The sequence below is a fragment of the Vigna unguiculata genome, chromosome 3, assembly GCF_037176805.1.
Source record: "Vigna unguiculata cultivar grain cowpea cultivar isolate G323 ecotype 2 chromosome 3, ASM3717680v1, whole genome shotgun sequence".
NCBI lineage: Eukaryota > Viridiplantae > Streptophyta > Magnoliopsida > Fabales > Fabaceae > Vigna > Vigna unguiculata.
Window position 1 is genome coordinate 44,114,037 of NC_140794.1, and position 20,419 is coordinate 44,134,455.

The 20,419-nt window shown below is 30.0% G+C and overlaps 2 protein-coding genes across 2 annotated transcripts; both read left to right on the forward strand.

The window, feature by feature from the left end:
• Positions 1-513: 513 nt before the first annotated feature.
• On the forward strand, positions 514-7,155 carry LOC114177149 (uncharacterized). Its single transcript, XM_028062404.2, has 11 exons — positions 514-777; positions 1,235-2,584; positions 2,702-2,822; positions 2,929-3,011; positions 3,181-3,428; positions 3,574-3,660; positions 4,682-4,781; positions 5,858-6,077; positions 6,180-6,279; positions 6,602-6,671; positions 6,769-7,155. The coding sequence occupies exons 1-11, from the start codon at positions 694-696 to the stop codon at positions 6,901-6,903; spliced, it is 2,598 nt and encodes an 865-aa protein (XP_027918205.2). The 5' UTR covers positions 514-693; the 3' UTR covers positions 6,904-7,155.
• Positions 7,156-12,202: 5,047 nt separating this feature from the next.
• Positions 12,203-13,258, forward strand: LOC114175400 (uncharacterized). Its single transcript, XM_085670458.1, has 2 exons — positions 12,203-12,481; positions 12,686-13,258. Exons 1-2 carry the CDS (start codon positions 12,203-12,205, stop codon positions 13,256-13,258), a joined length of 852 nt encoding a protein of 283 aa, XP_085526584.1.
• The last annotated feature ends 7,161 nt before the right edge of the window (positions 13,259-20,419 follow it).

Consider the following 20,419-nt stretch of genomic DNA (forward strand, 5'->3'; position numbering starts at 1 on the left):
GAAACTTGACAAGTTAATTTTCTATTTATATTGATGAACAATTTTTTAGTAAAATTCAAAAGTTACTTAACGTTATGTATCCAAATATTTTCTTTGTTTGAGATAGACGTGAAGTGAGCAGAGAAACTCTTAGCATATCCAGACAGATATTGTATACATGTTTAATTAACAAATATTCTATTATATACTTAAGACTAATTAAAAAAGCATATTAATTATTTAAAAAGTAAAATTTATTTTAAACCAATAATTAATAGAAAAGATAATAAAATTAATATGAAATAAAAGTGTCAAGACTCAAGAAAGTATTCTAAGAGGAAATATGAAGATGAAAAAAAAATACAAAAAGATGATCATATATAAAAAAAATAAAAATAAATACTTCATGAATATATGTAATAAATTAACATAAAAGTTGGGAGTATTAATTTAATACAAGTAAAAAGATATTTATTATTAAGAAGAGTAGTGTTTTGTTACATAGATTCTGAGATAGTAAGTCCTCAAGCATATCGTCCGTTAAACTTCTTTTTGTTTTATTTTTATTTATTTATTTTTCTTTTTAGCATTTATTATCAAACTTCAAGGTGTCAAAATTCTTGAGCTTCAAGCATTGGAAACATCGCAGAAAACGAAGCGAGAAAGAGAAAAAAAAAACTGTGTTATCTCTTCACCACCTTATCTCTACTGACCATGGAAAATGCTCATGGTTCTATGAGCAACAAGCTTAATGGAAGCCCTGATGAGGGAATATTTCAAATGAATGAAGAGGTGGAGGTAATATCAAATATTTGATAAAGATGTAAAATTTTTTAATTGAATTTTTTGACCTCCAAAAAAAAAACCATAAAAAAATTGTGTTCTACCCGTTGTTACACTTTGTGCATGTGATTTTTGAGTTGTTAATCTGCACCTTTGATAGCTGTTACTGTGTTTGAATGCTTTTAGCTTCATTAAGCATGCCGCCGCTGTTGTTTTTTTATTAAGTTTTGGTCTTTTCCGGTTGATGAGTTTTGGGCGATTCTCAATGTGGTTCATGCAAAAGGTTTTTTAATTTGTGGTTTTGTTTTTGTGCTTACCGATGCATTGTTCTTCTCTTTGTCCCGCATGCAAAGGGTATTTCAAATGAAGATGGTAATGTTTTCTCTTGTGATCACTTTCTCCGAGAGAGTTGAGTTGTTTTGATCTGAGATTTGCATGTGTAGGGATTGAGGATGTTTTGATGTTTTTTCAGGTGAGGTGTGTAGAGGAGGGGTTTCTAGGATCATGGCACCCTGGGATAGTTCTCAAGTGTGGGAAAGTGAAATGCTTTGTGAGATACAAGAATGTTCTAAAAAGCGACGGTTCGGAATATCTTGTGACTGCAGTGAGGGTTTCAAAAGCATCGGAATCTTCAAAGTATAGCATGCGGGGTTTCATTCGGCCACCGCCACCTCTGATTCAGTTTGGGAGATTTAACCTTAACTATGGTTTGTGCGTGGATGTAAACTGTCAGGGAGCTTGGTGGGAAGGAGTGATATTTGATCACTGCGATGGAATGCTGAGAAGGAGCGTGTTTTTTCCAGATTTGGGTGATGAAATGCTGATTGAAATTCATCAAATGCGGATTACTCAGGACTGGAATGAAGTTACACGACAATGGAAACTACGAAGAAACTGGGTGTTTCTGGAATTGCTGGAGGAGTACCAGGATGGGGCATTTAGTGTTTCAGCTAAACAAATATGGTATGATATACTGGTAAAACTGAGATTTGGAATGAGGGGAGAGTGGGCATATAATGAGAAAGAATTGTACAGAGAAGCTGTGAGAATGATAATTTGTGAGTACTCAAGACTCAGAGTGAACAATGTTTTCTCAGTTTTAGACTTTCCACCAGAACAGGAATCGGTTGAACCAATGGCTAGTATTGACTTGAACATGGCCTTGTCTGAGAGAGATAATTTTGTGCAGAAAGAAGCTGGTCCTCGTGTTCAAGAGCTTTTACCTGAGTTTGAAATAGAAATTGACCTTGAAGGTGCTCCTGAAGTAGTGTCTGGTGAGAGATGTGAAAGCTCAAGGGATTCAAAGGGCAAAATATCTATGAGTCAAAGCAGTGGAATGCCTCCACAAAGATCAACAAAGGTGTCTGCTCCTAGTCTTTTACCTCCGGATAAACCTCTAACTATTTTGTCTTGGTTGATCGACAACAAAATGGTGTTTCCAAGATCTACCGTGTATTATTACAACGAAAAAGCTTGGCACCATGCAACTTCTAGTTGGACTAGAGGGAAAGCAACTCGCAGTGGAATCAAGTGTCACTGTTGTGACATAGTTTACAGCTTTGCTGGGTTTGAGCATCATGCCAGTGGAATCAGTACCTGCACACCATCTGCTTGTATTTTTTTGAGAGATGGTAAATCACTCTTAGAATGCCAAACGGAAATAATGCAAAATCGGCTGACAAGAGAAACTAACGAAAACCCAAGCATTAATTTCCCTCTGGACGAGAATGACTTGATTTGTTCCCTTTGCCTCTATGGTGGTGAACTTATCTTATGTGATCAGTGTCCATCTTCATTTCACATGACGTGTCTTGGGTTGGAGGTAGATTAACCATTCTCCTTCTCAATCATTGTTTTTGTTTTTACTGCTATATGTTACTTCCATTTTGTACTTTCGTATCAATGATTAGTTGTTTCCTCCAACTTGTTCTATGTATAGCATATCCCTGATGGTCAATGGCTTTGCCCACAATGTCGTTGCGGTATTTGTTGCCAAAGCAAACTGGATGAAGATGAGGATGGCCATGCTGCACTTACTTGTGTACAGTGTGAACATAAATGTAAGCAACGCTACCATGAACTTTTACTTTAATATTTCATCCATTTCTTGATATCTTTTGAGTGTGTATTTATAAATCCGGAGTTATATTTGTCAAACTTGTGCAGATCATGTTAGGTGCCTGGAAAATGGAGGCATAGATTTATCAAGATGTTCAGAAAACTGGTTCTGTGGAAAAAGCTGCGAAAAGGTACAACAACTCCATCTCCATTCTTTCTTCGAAAACTGTAGCCATCATTTTTGGAAGCATTATTTTACTTTTGACTGATTCTTTTGAAACAAACCTATATTTAGTGCTTCTGCATATGTGATTATGGTGAAGAGTTACTCATGAGGGTTACTGTGTCTACATTTTGCAGATACACGAGGGCCTTCATGGGCTATTAGGAAAGGCAGTTCCAGTGGGTGTGGACAATCTGACATGGACACTGGTGAAGTTTATTGAGCCTGAGTGTGATGATGTTGTTAGAATTAGAGATGATAGCATAGTAGCAGAAAGTTACAGCAAACTCAATCTTGCCCTTTCGGTCATGCATGAATGTTTTGAGTCCCTAGAGCAAAGTTTATCTAGCAGAGATATCATTGAAGATGTTATATTTGGCAGAAGGTCAAATATTGCTATATATCCTTCAAAATAATAATATTTTGTGCTGATCTTTGTATTTCTGTCATCTACTTTATTTACAACTTTGTGTTTCTAATTTTGCTACATTGTTGTTCTTTTGATATATCTGTACTTTGGAACTTTGTAGGTCAGAGCTAAGGCGATTAAATTTCCAGGGTTTCTATACTGTACTACTTGCGAGAAATGAAGAAGTGGTTTCTGTGGCTACTGTTAGGTGAGCTTAAGATCTTTTCACCATCAAATAATAGCCTTTTTTCTTCTTTTTATCATTATCAGAGTCCATTTATGAGCCAGTTTATTCCATTTATCTATTGAAAAAAAAAATGAAGTGTATTAGATGAAATTCATTTACTGAAAAAAAAAAAGATTGCATTACATTGAATTAAACAATTTAATTATGGATGATATATATTGATGATGAACTGTTCACTATTTTCTAAATTCCAACAAATTTGATGATCAATACTTAATGTTTAAATCATTCTTAATCTATTTGTTTCATGCTTAAATCCTTATTGAAAAATAATTAGTTTTTAACGTGTTTTACCTATGCAATATAAAAATATATTTTTTTTGTCCTAAACATAAGAAACATTGAGATTTATAATTTCTTCATGAAGTTTACGTACAATGTTTTTCTTGCATTCATCTTAAACATTGGTATTTATATTAACTATAGTTTTTTAATAAACATCCTATTATTCTAAAAAGATGTTATTTCTTTGATAAACCTTTATAACAATAATAGCTAGGCAACATTAAGAAAATGCTTCCAAATGGTTGAAAAGTATGAGAAGAATTATTGTCATCTTAGAAGGAGAAGTCTAAAATGTACAACTTAATATTTGTTTTATTTTTCGATGTTTGCATAATATATTTGTCTAAATATGTACACTCAAACTTAAAAACACAAGAACATCGTAGATACAAGGATAATGAAGATGAGATAAAATAAACATAAAATTGTAACAAAAGAAGAGCATATTTTTAGTGTGTATGAATAAAAAGATTTTATTATATATCTTCACAGCAAATACTATAAAAAGGTAATGAAATATGTTATCCAAAATAACTGAGTACCACTGTCTCTACTTTTATAGAATGAAAATTGATGAAAATGTTCATCTGGTCAAAATGGATTAGTAAATTATTTTTATATTGAAATAACTGAAATTAAGATTTGTTTGATGCACCAATTTATGAGCCTAATGATATTTTGTGGCAATATATGTAAGGGTCCACGGGAATAAGGTGGCAGAAGTACCTTTTGTTGGTACAAGATTACACTACCGTCAACATGGATTTTGTCGCATTCTGATGAGTGGTCTTGAACAGGTTTTTTTTTTTTATTGTCTTTTTACCTTCATTTGAACCTTTTTATTAATATATTGTATTGTAACTGCATGCGTCATTTTCTGAAGACACACAAACAAAGATTTTTTTCCTCTTTTGATTAAATCTATTGTCATACCCCGTGTTTTATAAACTATCTTCTCATGATTCTAATTTAAATATTGGGGCAATAATTTATTACCGAATATAGTGTGTAATACGCACACATATGCTTTCTATTATTATAATGAAGTACGTTAATGTTATAAAGAAGGAAAATTATTTTTTGATAAATTTTATTTTGACAAACTGACAAAGTTTCCATAAATAATTACCTTTACCTATAAATCTCTAGATATATTCTTCTTCAAGAACATCATTTAGAAAGGTTTATGACAATGTGTACCACTTCAGCCTAAATGGTTTAGGCAAGTCTCTCTCTTTTACCATTGATTTCATCTTCTCCATGACTGTGCAATTCTTCCTTTTCAGACACACCATTTTGATGCGGAAAATATGCAACTCTAAGTTGTTCCTCTATTCCTTCATTTTAACAAAATTTTGTCGAACCCATTTGAGTTAAATTCTTTGCTTCGATCAATTCTTATAACTTACATGTCTACCACTTTGTTTCTCAACAAGAACATTAATTTTCTTCATTGTTTGTTCAAAATGGTAATTTGTGTTGCTTCCTTAGACGAAATCCTTCACAAGTTTAATTATTTTCTTTCAGGTATGGTAATCATGTCATCATATTCTTTTGATATAGTAACTTCAAAGCTTGGTATTGAAATGACCAAATCTTGGAGCAATTGATGACGTAGAAAATATAACGTCCTTTGAGTCTTTTTTTTTTTAATTTTTTTATTATCCTTCAACTCTTCCTTTGAGTCATCTTCGACAATCTCTCATAAAGAGAGGAAGAAAATGTCTTCATTTTAATGTCCCAATAATCATATTTTGCTCCCATAAATCGTAATCCTGTTTAACATCCTTAAACAAAGCAATTATGCAAGTACTTTGTGAAGGAAAAGCTCATTGAAGTTATGATTTTCTGAGTTGTAGTTTGGTTTGTTCAGTTGCTGATGCAGTTAGGTGTGGGGAGGCTTGTTTTACCTGCTGTTCCTAGTACGCTAAGGACATGGATGGACTCTTTTGGTTTTGAAAAGATGAATCTTTTTGAGAGGTCTAAATTTCTGGACAACACCTTCTTAAATTTTGAGGGTAGCATCATGTGCCATAAGCTGTTGACCAGGATTCCACCTCCATATTCTGGCTTGTTAATACCTAATTTTGAGGGTACATCATCTTCACAATTCACTTTATGATTCCTATTTTTTTTCAAAGTAAAATAAGTTTGTACTGTACAAAGACGATTAACTTTGACATTTCCTTGTGCAGAGTCACAGCCCAGATCTCATGGTTTACCTCATAACACTGTTGACCTCAATCGCTCTATTTCAGTATCAGAAGGAGGGATGGTGTATCAGCAAACGGGAAAGTAAGTCTCCCTTCTTTTTCTTTAATAATATATATATCACTATCATTTTGAAAATAAGAGTATTGACGTATCAAATATTTGTTGTATTTGATGCATGTATGTATCTGTGCGTCATCGACTATGTATATTACTGAGTAACTAAACAATTCAAACCTCATATAAGTATCACCCAATTTGTACCTATAGATGTCATCCTCTATAGTAAAGTTTTATTTATATTTCTTCTGTGTAACTAGAGATTCTATGTTGGGAAGGAGTGAGCATAAGCATGTTGTTGAGAGATTTTATATTGGAAACTGATGACAGTGTTGGTATTTTTCAGTACTGGTGCAGGCAACAACAATGGCAACAACAATGATTGTGTCACTTGTGCTACTTTTCCAATCGACATGGTACTTTCTTTTAACTGTTTTAACGAGTCACACACTTTGTTTCACCCCTGTTGCCTTAATTTTGGTTATGACCCATGATTTATTGGTTCATATATAGGAGAAAGGATCTGCTAGTGATCAACAGTATCTTAATGGAAGCAGCTCACAGTTGGATCATGAAAATGAAGGTGACGAATACAACAGTGAGTATAGTCGAAAGAAAGTAAGGTTTCTGCATAAGGGGAGCTTCTGATTTTCATGCATGGTTTCACAACTGCAAAACTAACTTTCATGAATTTATAAACTCAGAAATGGTAGATTTCAATGAGTTTACATCAAATGTGATGGAGCTACATTCAAACTTTTTCTGCCTGTGAATCTGGTTCATTCTGGAATGCTTTTTTAATTTCTTTTGGTTTTGGATTATGTTGAAGTTGACATGGGTTTTGTTGTTGCGTTCGTATTATGCAACTTTTTTTAATGCTAAAAACTTAAATTAGTACTCCTTTTGCATGTTAGCATGATGACAAAGATTTGTGTTCATTACGTCTTTTGAAACTGTAATATCCACTTTTATTTTCACTAATATCGGATCCTTATTTCATTTCTAAAATTTCTTGTTACTTTTATTTTTTTTCAAAGAGAGAATGATATATTACAAATCGGATGTCTTCTCTAATTTTTATTTGATGAATGGTAGTTGTCTATAGGCTACAACTTAATACCAAATACTCAATTTAATGTTTTTTTTTTATAAAAAACAAATAATTAAATTAATTTTATTTAATTGATTACTAAAACAATGATGAATTATAATTTTTTATTTATAATAATGATTATTTTAATAATTAATAATTTTTAATTTTGTAAATCGGTCATTATATATAAAATGACTAAAATTGGTTTCTAATATAAAATTTTGTTGTAAGTGATATATATATATATATATATATATATATATATATATTTATATATTTTTGTAAGAAATATTTCTAGTATTTTATTTACTATCAGACTTGAATATATAGTTTTATTTACTTGATTATAAATACATATATTTTTATTTTTTAATTATTTAATTGTTTTCTGGTTTCTGTTTTGTCTTTTTTTAATAATAAATTATTTTTCTTAACTTTTTTTAATAATAAATGATTTTTCTTAACAACAAGTAGTTGTTCAGTTTTGTAGGTAACGTTCTAGCTATATCATTTATCTATATATCATTTATCTATAAGCACTTTATAGATGAAGTTTTTACCATCATTTTTTATTGAAAATTTTTTCTGGTATCAACTTAAATTTTTTTTTTATTATTGACGAAATGATAACACATTTCTTAAATCTGACTTAATAAATCATAATTTGTACCTCTTCTTACCCTTTTATATATCCTAAAACATACATTTAACTAGGGATTATAAATAAACCTGTCATGGATATTGTTCGAACTCATGTTTTGACAAGGAATTTCTACATTGATTTGAGTATGAATATGGGTTGAAAGATACTTGACTTTTTAGATTGGTTATGAGGATGGAGATGAAGATGTGATGTACATATCCGGCCTGTCCTAACACCCGTTATAATATCCCTACTTTTAAATAATTATATTATTTATTTTATCCTTATCTTTAAAAGAAAAATTTGAAAATCTTATATGTTTAATGTTTCATATTATATTTAGTTTGAACATTGACAAATAAATGAAGTAGTTTTAAGAAATGTTATAACAAAAGAAAAATAAAAATAATGATAAAAGTAGATCATAAGAACAAAACTAAATTATATATATATATATATATATATATATATATATATATCTATATATATAAGTGATTCTTTTAGACCGTGTTTTTATGGGGTTAAATACTGTATATGAGTGATAGCAAACGATGAATTTACAGAATGTTTGTGTTCTTTTTCAACGATACAAAAGCGATCCAGAGCGATGATTTGCGGGATGAATGGGTTTCTCGCATCCCTCTGATAGGCAAAGATCAGAGAGTGAGTAAGGGTCATTTTACATAATTACCCTCAGTATTTTATTTCAAATAAATTAACATGATTTCAAATAAATTAACATGCTGCTGGGAGTGGAATTCAAATGAAAAGAAGCACAGTCGAGATTCCTGATGCATGAACAGGATAGATTCCTGATGCATGAATAGTGTAGATTCCTGACTTGTTTTGACCGTTGAGCATCGTTGAGCATCTTCAATGCAGCATTGAATTGTCATTAATAAATTCGAATAGTTGGTGTATTATATTTGTATGTATGGACTGGGAAGAACTCTGGGACTCTCGCGAACAGTTTGCACTTCAGCAGGGGTGAGCTTCTTCCCTACCACTCCCATGCATTTTTTCTTTCTTTTTGTTGGTTTGAATACCACTATCATTCATCTTTCCTTTGTTTATCTTTGTTTGAATATTATGCTGCACTTTGTACCTTTCCACCACCACTGGTTGTTGTTGAGAAGAGGGACGATGGCCTGCACGAAGGAGGTTGATGGAGGTTGACGGCTCGTGGAAGAGTTAACAGTGCAGGAGTTCAGTCGTAGTGGTGGATCCACATCTGTTTCTAGAATGGGATCTATTTTTGTGCTTTCAGAATGGAACATGTTAACATTTTTTGTATCCGATTCCAATTTCAAAATGGAACCTGTTAACATTTTCTGGATCCCATTCTAATTTCAGAATGGAATTGTTTACATTTTAGCATTGTTTAACTAGTTCTCTTTTCTTTTGAATCTATTTCACTTCACTGATCTGCTTTGTGTACCAGAAACTCATACTGATACGCATTTTGGTTGGTGAACGGCTTCACGACAGCGGGAGGACGAGGAGCATCCTTGCTGGTGCAACGGTGAGTTGAAGTGGGTTTTGAAGTTTGGACGTGGTGTAGCAGTAATTAAAGTTGGTTTGGAAGTGGTGAACTGGTGCGGGGTGAGTTAAATATTTACTTATATTTGAGTATTTTTTTTGTCTTGGTGTCCAATGCTTGAACGGGTTTGTTGTGGTTGGTGGTTATATAAGAAACACATGTTTTTATAAGAACTGATTCGTTGTGGTTGGTGGTAGCTGTAAGAAACATATGCATTTGATATATGTATATATATAAGAAATGCTTCGTTTTGGTTTGCAGTTAGGTATACGAAAGTTATGCTTTTTTGATATAAGAAATGGTTCATGCTTTTAAATCATATAAGAAATGGTTCGTTGTGATCGACGGATAGTATAAGAAACATGCTTTTAATATATATATATATATATATATATATATATATATATATATATATATATATATATAATAAAATTTGTAATAATTATTTAAAGAAAGTTTATAAATATTAATAATTATGTCATGTAAAGTAAAAAGAAATATTTCAAAGTTGAGTACGGTAGAAGATAAAAACAAAGAATTAAATAGTTGAGTATTGAGTTAGTTGATATTGTATAAAAATAGAATAATTAAGAATTGAAGAAGAAAACCATTACTTTACACAAATATAATAATTAAGAATGGAAGAAGTAAACCAAAGTAATTAATAGAGATCCATGATTGAGGCCATATAAGAAGGGCATACCGTAACCATGATAAGAGCCAAATACGATTTCTCTTCTATCATAATTGATGTGTCATCATTTTTATAGTAACAAGTCCCCTTCTATCTAGATTTTGAATCCTAAGCAAATTTAAATGAATTGGAAGGAGGTGCTTACTTCAATATTGCGTGTGTGGAACTTCATACTTGTAAATTAAGATGTATAAATTATATGTATTATGACTATGTGAAGTATGACTTGTTGTATGCATTTTTCATGTGGGGTTCATAATTTGTTTTTTAACTTGATATGGTATATAACATGTATATTTATATATTATCTTTCTTTATATCTGTTTGTTTGGTAGTTGCTTATAATTTTTATTCGGGTAATTTAGATGGAAGAAGAATTGGATATGTCATTTTTCGATGCTGAAGATTTAGTAGATGATGTTGTGGGTGTCGACTTCAATATAGTTGCACAATTACATCGACAATTACAATTACGCACAGCCATAACTGAGCTAACAATGTTATGCATTGTTGCGCATGCGTTGAATATATTGAACATATATTCTACGTCAAGAAATAGTATTACAGATTTTGTTCCGGACAGAGATCGTCGCCGAGAGCAGCTGATGTCTTACCTAGTACATACAAATAGATGTCGCGACGTTATTCGGATGGGACCAGAGGCATTTATTAACCTATGTCAGCGCTTAAGGGAAACTGGGTTAGTGAAAGATATTGTAAGGTGCACATTGGGGGAACAAGTTGCTAAGTTTCTGCACATCATTGGGCATAATGTCAAGAATCGTAGTGTGTCATTTTTTTTCTATCGTTCTGGCTCGACTGTTAGCAGACATTTTCATAATGTGTTGGATGCAGTCTTAAGTTTGGAATCAGAGTTCTTAATTCAACCGTCCGGCATAGAGGTGCAAGATCATGTCTTGAACAATAGTCGATTCTACCCGTACTTCAAGGTATCATCGGCCATATTACTTTATATTTTTTTTAGAGACTGATTAAAATTGAACAATTTTCATTAACAATTTTAATATAAATGATATAGGATTGCGTGGGGGCCATAGATGGAACTCATGTTCGGGTAAGGGTCCCTAGATCTGAGGCTCCCAGATATCGAGGAAGGAAGGATTGGCCAACTCAAAATGTCTTTGCCGCATGTGATTTTGATATGAAATTCACTTATGTGCTGGCAGGCTAGGAGGGGACAGCATCTGATTCCAGAATATTGAAAGATGCTCTTATTAGAGATGATCCTTTGATCATACCTGAAGGTTAATTTTGTTTTTTTTAATTACATTTAGGTCTTTGGTGAACGATAACTAAATTGTTATCATTACTGTAGGCAAATACTATCTCGGGGATGCTGGTTTTATGCTAAAAAAATCAATTCTGACTCTGTATAGAGGTGTAAGATATCACCTTAAAGAGTATGCACGAAGAGGGCCACAAAATCCACGCGAGCTTTTTAATCTTCGACATTCTTCTTTGAGAAATGTAATTGAGAGAACATTCAGAGTGTTGAAGAAACGATTTCCTATCATAGCAAGTGGAACTGAGCCTCATTACCCTTTGGAGACAATGACAGATATAGTTTTAGCATGTTGCATCCTCCATAATTTCCTACGAGGTTCTGATAATGATGAATATTTAATCGATGAGGTTGATCGTGAATTGATGGAACATGCTAATGAAACAGGAAATGCTCAAGTGGACCGTGATGATGATTATAGGGTTGGTTGTAATATTAGAGATGATTTAGCACAACAAATGTGGTTTGATTACCAAAACAATTAGCTACATGTACTTTACTACGCACGTTTGATATGGATCCATTAAATAAAATATTGTTTGATTATGAACTATTACATTACCATTTTATCATGTGCCTTTGTTTGCTTTAGGTATCAACAGATGAATACGGGTAAGGGAACACTCGCCGGTTCTTCTGTGGTTCCTTGAGAGTTCACCAAATGGACTGAGGAAATGGATGAAAAACTTCTAAATGCCATGATAGATGAAGCACGATTAGGCAACAAGGTTGACGGTAGTTGGATAACCCAAGCATACAATAACATGGTTCTACATCTTCATGAATCGGGGTTTACTACAGTTACAAAAAACAATGTGAAAAATAGACAAAAGGTCTTGAAAGAGAGATGGCGTGATGTGCATGATTTATTCTCTTCACTTAGTGGATTTGCATGGAATTCACTTTCAATGCGCTTTGAAGCAGAGGATGAAGTATGGTCTGATTTGATAAAGGTAATTAAAATTGCATACAATAATGATCAAAAGATTATTATTTATTTATTTATTTATGGTCTTGTACTATAATTTCAGGCAAAGCCCACTGCAGCTAAATGGAAAGTTACTACTATTAGGCACTACGACCTAATGGAGGAATTATGGGGAGCAGATCGAGCCACTGGAAGTGGTGTCCGCATAGCACGTTAAGCACGATATAAGCGTCAACAACAAAGTTTAGAAGTTGATCTTAATGATCAAATGGAATACGTGCCTGATCCACCGTTGTATAAAGGAGGTACTTACCCAACTCCACCATCACCGCCTGCTATGGATGAGTACAGTCCTGGGCCAACTCAATCACAACCATCAGTTCCGTCTTGTGGGACCTCTTCGTCAAGAGGGTCCAAAAGAAAAGCACCAATGGTTGATTTGATGGACTCACAAATCGAGAAACTAACAACAAAGCTAGATGGGTTCATGGATGTCATGGGATCAGGTAACTCACATTTCGAAAACATATCACAGGCAGCACAAAGGCAGGTTGTTGCAATTGAGAAGCGCAATGAAATTCTTATTGAACAAGTTAGCATGATGAGGCGCATGACAAATTTCCAATATTCAGAGAGCGACATATGGGAGATGTTAGCCGCCATGAACATACCTGATGAAAATGTCATGGACCAATGTTATGATTTCCTCTGCGCAAATCCAGGGCATACAAAACGACTAATGGGCCTACCTTCGGGTCTACGATGGAATAAGTTAGTTAAGATGATGAGAGGGACTACTTGACTTAGTTGTTTTTAATTCATGACATTGTTTGCTTAATTTGTGTATGAAAGATTGTTATGATCTTGTATGTTAATGACTATTTTTAAACCTTTATATTTGCAATAGTGCTTTTATTGTGCAAATAGTTTGTATGTTAAATTTAATTAACATTTATGTCTTGAAGTTTTTTTAGCATGGCGTCTTCCTCAACAAGATCCAGAAGCCGTAAGGGAAAAAATCAAGCAACAGACGAATTGAATGAATTGAAATTATTTTCATCTTGTATTATGTGTTTATCATTTTTATTTTAATTGATTCTTATGTGTGTTTAAATAAGATGGATTCCAAAATAATAGAGTTACTTGAGGAAGCAAATGCTCTTGATCGACGAATGCTTGCAGCTACTAACCGCCAACTTGCAGCTATTGAACGACGCAATGCACTACTTAATGACCAATACAACTTAATTCCTAGAACACCTTCAGCTCAATATAGAGGAGACCAAATTTTTGAGCTACTAAGAACCATGAACATTTCAGATGACAACTTATTAAGAGAGTGCTACGACTTTCTTTGTTCACATCCACTTCATACCCGACTTCTGATGGGATGCCTGCAGAAAATCGTTGGAATAGGTTGCAAACTTATATGAGTAGAGAGGCTTGACTTTGATTGTATCACTCATCATATTGTATGTTGTCATGTGTGTACTTTTTTATATATTATGTTATGCTTGGAGTTGACTTTTTATTAATTTTGTGGTTGGAAATGTTTTTTTTTAATTAAAATATTAAATTTTCTAAATCAAATATAATTTAATATTTTTTTTTCAATAAATAAATATTTAAAATATTTTTATTTATGATAATAATATATGAGAAACTAATTATAACTTATCTAAATATCATTTTATTATACCTTTTTAACACCAAGGACAATTAGGTAATTATACATTTTCATCTATTAAATTTAATTTTCTTTTAGTCACATCAGTCAAATCTTTCACAAATTTTCACAAAAATCACTCTCAAATCCACTCCAATATCACCCCCAAATCCATAAAAAAGAACAACATAAATATCACCTTCTAATCAACCCAAATCAATCATCTCCCTCTCCCTCAAATCATCACCCACAAAAGAACACACCCTTAATGAATCTTCTAATAGATAAGATAAGAATAAAGGAAAAAAAAAAAGACAGCGAAAAAGATATATCTATTCATTAATGAAAGGAATTTTATGGAAGATAAAAATAATTAGAATTGATAATCTTACATTTAACATGCATTCATTATTTGACAAGTTGGCACATGTATGACTTATAAACAAATGAATGAAATGCATGATGAAGGAAAGATGAGATAAGATGACTTAATCCACATGTACTACATTTAATACACATGGATTATTTGGAAAAATTTGGCTTACATTTCATTAATGAAAGGAATCTTATCAAAGTCTATGAATACATGGAAGAAATGTAGAAAGAATGAAAGGTGAGTTATATGAGAAAGAAATAAATAAATAAAGAAAGAAGAAAAGATAGAGAGAAAGAGAAAGAGAAAGAGAGAGAGAGAGAGAGAGAGAGAGAGAGAAAGAGAGAGAGAGAGAGAGGGAGAGAAAGAGATAAAGTTGAAGCAACAAATTTGAAAGATATCTTAGTCTTCTAGAAGTATAGTTAGAATGTCTCCACAATTAACACAAGGTAAATGGGAGTGAGGTTAAGCTATTTCTATGTTAACATTGGTAAACTCATGTTTGTCATATTTATCTTTTATTTATTTCAAATTTTATATTATTTTATTTGCTTTCATTCAATTGTTATCTCTTTATTTAATTATATTTATATTATTTAAATCTATATTTAGTCACACAATAGTCCTTTCTAATTATTTTATTTAATTTGATTTATCTCCAGTTATGTTGGTCTTGTTTATTTATTTTATTTAACATAATTTTATCTCCAATTACACATTGGTCCTACTTAATTATTGATAATTTATCTTTGTTTATGCAATTTTTTTATTTATTTGATTTAATTTATATCCAGTTATGTACTGGTCTTATTTATTTATTTTATTTTATTTATATCTAGTTATACACAAGTATTCTTTATTTATTTTATCTTCAGTTATGCATGGGTCATGTCTATTTATTTTATTTAATTTATCTCTATTTACACAATGCTCCTATTTATATATTTAGTAATGTATCTCCATTTACGTACTGGTCCTATTTATTCATTTAACTTCATTTCTACAATTTTGTGCGGATTCTTATATTAATTTATAAATTTATTTTATTATATGTGTTTATAACATTCTAACCTTATATAGTTAATTATTTAAAATTCTAGCTATGATTCTTATTTTGTTTTATGATTATAATTTAAAATATATAAAAATAAAGTAAAAGTAAATATTATTTTATTTAGTGAGTTTGAATAAAAGAAAATTACCTATATGTTTATTGTTATTTTATATACACATATAGTGTATATATATTATTGGTCAAGAATGACATCACTTGATATTTGAATATGTCCAAAAGAGTATGTCAATTAAGAAAGAATCGTAAGTCTAGTTTGAATACGTTGAGATAAAATTAATGTCAAAGTGTTTGTATTTGGGAAGTCACAATTTGATACACTCCAAGATGGAAGACAAGACTATGAGGGGTTTAAGAAAGTTTTACCAAATACTAAAATCCATTTCAATTTTAAAATTTATTAAGAAGTAAATTTTAAATCTAACTTAATCCTATAAAATTGACTTATTAATATATATTATAAATTGGTTTCTAGTCGAGCAGGAAGTCCAACAAAACTGAATTTTCAATTGTGAAAGAGAAAATTTGACTGCACTGAACTTTGATGATATTAAAACTTTTTCAAAATTCCTTTTCTTGGCCATAAAGTTTGAAAATCTTCATTTATTTTATTATTTATTTGTTTAATTCATGGTACACTATTTATATGTATTGATGTGTTCATTTAGTTTTTAGTTATATATCTTCAACTTTCGCTATCCATTTGGTGTGAAAATAATATTGCAAAAGCAAACTCACTCCCTACAAAAATACGATTGCGGTTTATTATTAGCGAATTTCACTGTAATCTTCAAAGAATATTTATGGGTGTAACAATGTTAGATTCCGGTGCGGAGAAAGACCAAGCTATAACATAAATACCCTTTGTCTCGGTTTTTTTTACGATTCCGGTGCAATTCAGATTTAAAATTCCAAAAATGGTGCAGTTTTGAAAAAAATTTCCACATAGAGAAATTTATGGTGATCATAGTGATATGATACGATTTTGTTATAAAGAAGTCGTACAAGATGAAGAGACTTCTATTAAAATTAATTGAAATTGTATCAGTGTAACAAGATTTTGTTATAAAAAATTGAAGATGTCCATCTTGATATGACTTTAATTAAGTTAATAATTTGTGTAAGTAAAACCGTGCCAAAATATATTTTAATTTTGAGAAATTTATGAAAAAGTTGTCTCAATATTATTAATATTAAATTTGTATATTTTTTAAAACTATTTTTAACATTTACAATAAGTATTTTTTGTGAATTTTATTTACGTTCTTTGATCTCTTCTATTATTAATATATGTGTTATCTTTATTTTAGTTAATAGTTAGACTGTGTTTTCAATATTTGTCATGCAAAATTAAAATTAAAATTAAAATCAGCCTGTCGAATACTTTAAAATATGAATACATTCCACTAATTATTTATTAGCTCTAAAAGATCTCATGCTAAAAGATACTTTTGTAAAAATAATTAACATGTAAGAGATGTGAAAACGTATGAGTCAGACGTGAAAACGCAAGCCCCGAAAAGAAAGTGACTTTTGATGTCGATGTGAAAACGAGTGAAATGTTAAGTTCTTGATTTTCAACGAGAGAAGAGTGAAAAGAAAACTTACCATTCTTGGTTTGAACCTCAGAAAGCAAATACACATCTGTTGTGACAATGGATTGCTTTCTTCGTTGCTCGGCTTCTCCTTCCACTTCCAACCAATTCTTCTTTTCAATTATTTATAATATCTTTCTGACTTTATCAATAAAAGTTAATTATATTTTTATCTTTTCTCACTAAAAAATATATTTTATTAATAACCAAATTTAGTGACAAAAAATTATTAATCATTATATTATTAATTTAAATACAAATTTATAAAAAAAAATATTGGTAACTAATATTGTCATTATTATTAACTAGTGTAAACACAGGCGCTATCGCGCCTGTGTGTACGCATTTTTTGAATTATATTAAGAATTGATGATATTGTAATGTTATTAATTTAATAAACAAAATAAAAGTATATTTATAAAAAATAAAATAAAATGTACGAAGAAAATAAGAGAAAAATAACTATTGATGAATAGTAAGAGAAAAAAAGAAAAAAGAGATAAGTAAATAATTTTATAAAAACTTATAAAAATAACCGTTAATTTTTAAAAATTTAATAAATAATTAAATTATAAAGGGTAAAGTTGGAATTATGAAATGTGGACACAAAAGAGGGAATCCCCTTTATATATAGTTATAGATAAAATATTAAAATAAATTTCAAAAATTTAGTTACCAAAATTTTAACTATAAAAAAAATATCACTAAACATTAGTTATTAAAATTTTTGCTACCAAATATTAAATTAGTGTCTGATTAATTAATAACCAAATTAACAACCAATTATAATTTTTTAATTATAATAGTGACTATTTTAGTAATTAATAATTTTTTATTTTGTTAATTGATATATAAATTAGTAATAATTTTAGGGGTCACTAAAATCAATTGTTAATGAGACAATTTCTTGCCGTGTCTCTCTCATATTTATTCACTATCCCACACTCCACACCTCCAAACTAATAAATTGTCGGATTTCAAAATTTAGTAGACTAATATAAAAATTGTTTTCAAATTAAAATGCACCTGATTTCAAAATTTAGTGCAAAATGTGAAGTCCGAATTTAGAAATTATCTGATTTCAAAATACGTTATACAAAAATAAAATCCATTTTTAAATTAAAATACATTGAATTTTGAAATTCAGTAAACAAAATTCGTTTTCAAAAACTATCGAATTTCAAAATTTGATAGTTTATTAGATAATTTATTTTCTGTTACGCTTTTATTTATAGTTTTATTTTAAAATACTTAATAATTATGTTTAAGTTATTTTTTTATTTTTGTGACTGTTTAATTTTTTTAATTTTAAGTATTAAGAAAAATTAAAAAATAAATTAAACTAAAAAAATCTAACATCAAAAGAAATTAAAAAGGACAAAGAAAAGAATTAAAAGTAAAATTAAAAAAAATATAGCCCAGTTACTCCCGAATGGTGGTACTTAGCAGTGCATCACAAGAAATACAGTAAGTAATTAACTAATCGAGTTTGTAATGTTCTACTTTTGTTCAAGACTAGAGAAATGGATGCATGTCCAACTTCTCAAACGAATGGTTAGTTGTAGTTTTTCCCCATTTGATTAAATGACTGTAATAATATCACTACAGAATTAGTGAAAAAGTGAATGACGGTGAAATCTTTTCTCAAATATAGTGCAATGAGATCTGTAGTGACAAACATTGAAAGGAGGTGACCTCTGTTCTAATTTAGTTAGGCAGTGCAATAATTTGATTGATCCAAGTGCAGATTGTTATTTTTGGTTTCGCTTAAAAATATTTTTAGTTTATAAAGTTGTATATAAAAATTAAAATTCGTCTGTGTCAAATTTTTAAATATTTTGGTCACCAAATTTAAATAATAAATAGATATAATTATTTTAATCCAATGATATAAATATTTTTATGTGTTAAATGACTTTTCAAACTAATATTTGAATTGAAACGTGTCAAATAATATAAATAGTTTAAATGTCAGCTTTAATCGTTATTTGACATAAGAAAATAATACAGTTGAGTTAGGAAAAATTATATATATTTATTAAAATTTGAAAACAAAACTATATCACAATTTTAAATGAATTAATTTCAATTCGTATCAAAGTTTATTAACTAAAAATATATTTAACTCGTGAAAAGTTATTTTCATTATAATAGATTTTGAAGTAAACCAAGTCATGTTTGAACTTTTTTTTAAAACCAAGTTATCAGAGAAACTTAAAGTTATTTTTGATCAATCAATGTTTGGATTAAGCAAGTGAACATTTATGCAAAAAGAAAGAAAACTTCCAATTTGAGAGGTTGGAGATATTAAATATATGAAACTATGAATATAATATTTGTTTCTGCATTTGAACTTTTGTGGATTAACCATAATTTTTGTTTGCTTTTTTTTAATGACGAGTATTTGGTTGTTATTGTATTTGATCGCAACTTTTTGTTCTATTAATAGGATGATCACGAGGGTATCCAAAATCTATAAGATCACAACTTTATTGATGATTGATGAATCTCTAATTGTATATCTTTATGTTGTTTTTAGTGTTTAATTTCTTGTTTTTATGATAGATTTGGTTTATAGAGTAAAATTCCTTGTGTTTTACAATTTTGGGGCACTAAATTGTTTTTAGCTATAATTTTAGTTTAACTCTAGTTTTGGTTAATTTCTAGTTTAGTAAATAATAAAAATTCGATTTGGATCTTAGTTTTAGTTCTAGAGTAGATTTTCTTTTGCTCTTTGATTCATTTTTCTTTCTTCGTTGTGCTTCATACATTTTAGTTTTATCTCTCAATTTTAAAATGCATTTCCACTTCTTAATAAGTGTTTTTAGGTCTTATTATTGATCGTAAGATTTATTAGAGAGAATTCATTGATATCATTGGACAAACTGAAGGAAAAAAGAAGAGGATGAATAAAGAAGATGAATCATATTACGATATTTATTGACAGATTTTCTCGTCAATAATTATCGATAGTTGTTATTGATAAATTTTATTAACTGATTTTTTTGTCAGTGATTGTCGATGGAATTTCTGTTTTGTCAATGAAATTTGTTAATCAAAATTTTATTGATAAATTTTTATCCTCAGTAAGTTACTGCTAATTTTAATTTATTTATGAATTTTAAGTATTACTAATGAATTTTTACAATTGATAATATTAATTTTTTTTAGTGAAGGTATCACATTCTTTACATTTAATTTTTGGTGTAATTAGTTGAAGTGAAATGGTCTACGGAACCTACGGTTATGTTTAATTG

Excerpts from the sequence above, each read along its gene's own strand:
- LOC114177149 (XM_028062404.2), top strand. The coding sequence starts at position 694 with ATGGAAAATGCTCATGGTTCTATGAGCAACAAGCTTAATGGAAGCCCT. Across the intron at positions 3,012-3,180 it reads GTGGAAAAAGCTGCGAAAAG|ATACACGAGGGCCTTCATGG; the intron begins GTACAACAACTC and ends TACATTTTGCAG. Across the intron at positions 3,661-4,681 it reads GTTTCTGTGGCTACTGTTAG|GGTCCACGGGAATAAGGTGG; the intron begins GTGAGCTTAAGA and ends AATATATGTAAG.
- LOC114175400 (XM_085670458.1), top strand. The coding sequence starts at position 12,203 with ATGGATGAAAAACTTCTAAATGCCATGATAGATGAAGCACGATTAGGC. Across the intron at positions 12,482-12,685 it reads TATGGTCTGATTTGATAAAG|CGTCAACAACAAAGTTTAGA; the intron begins GTAATTAAAATT and ends GCACGATATAAG.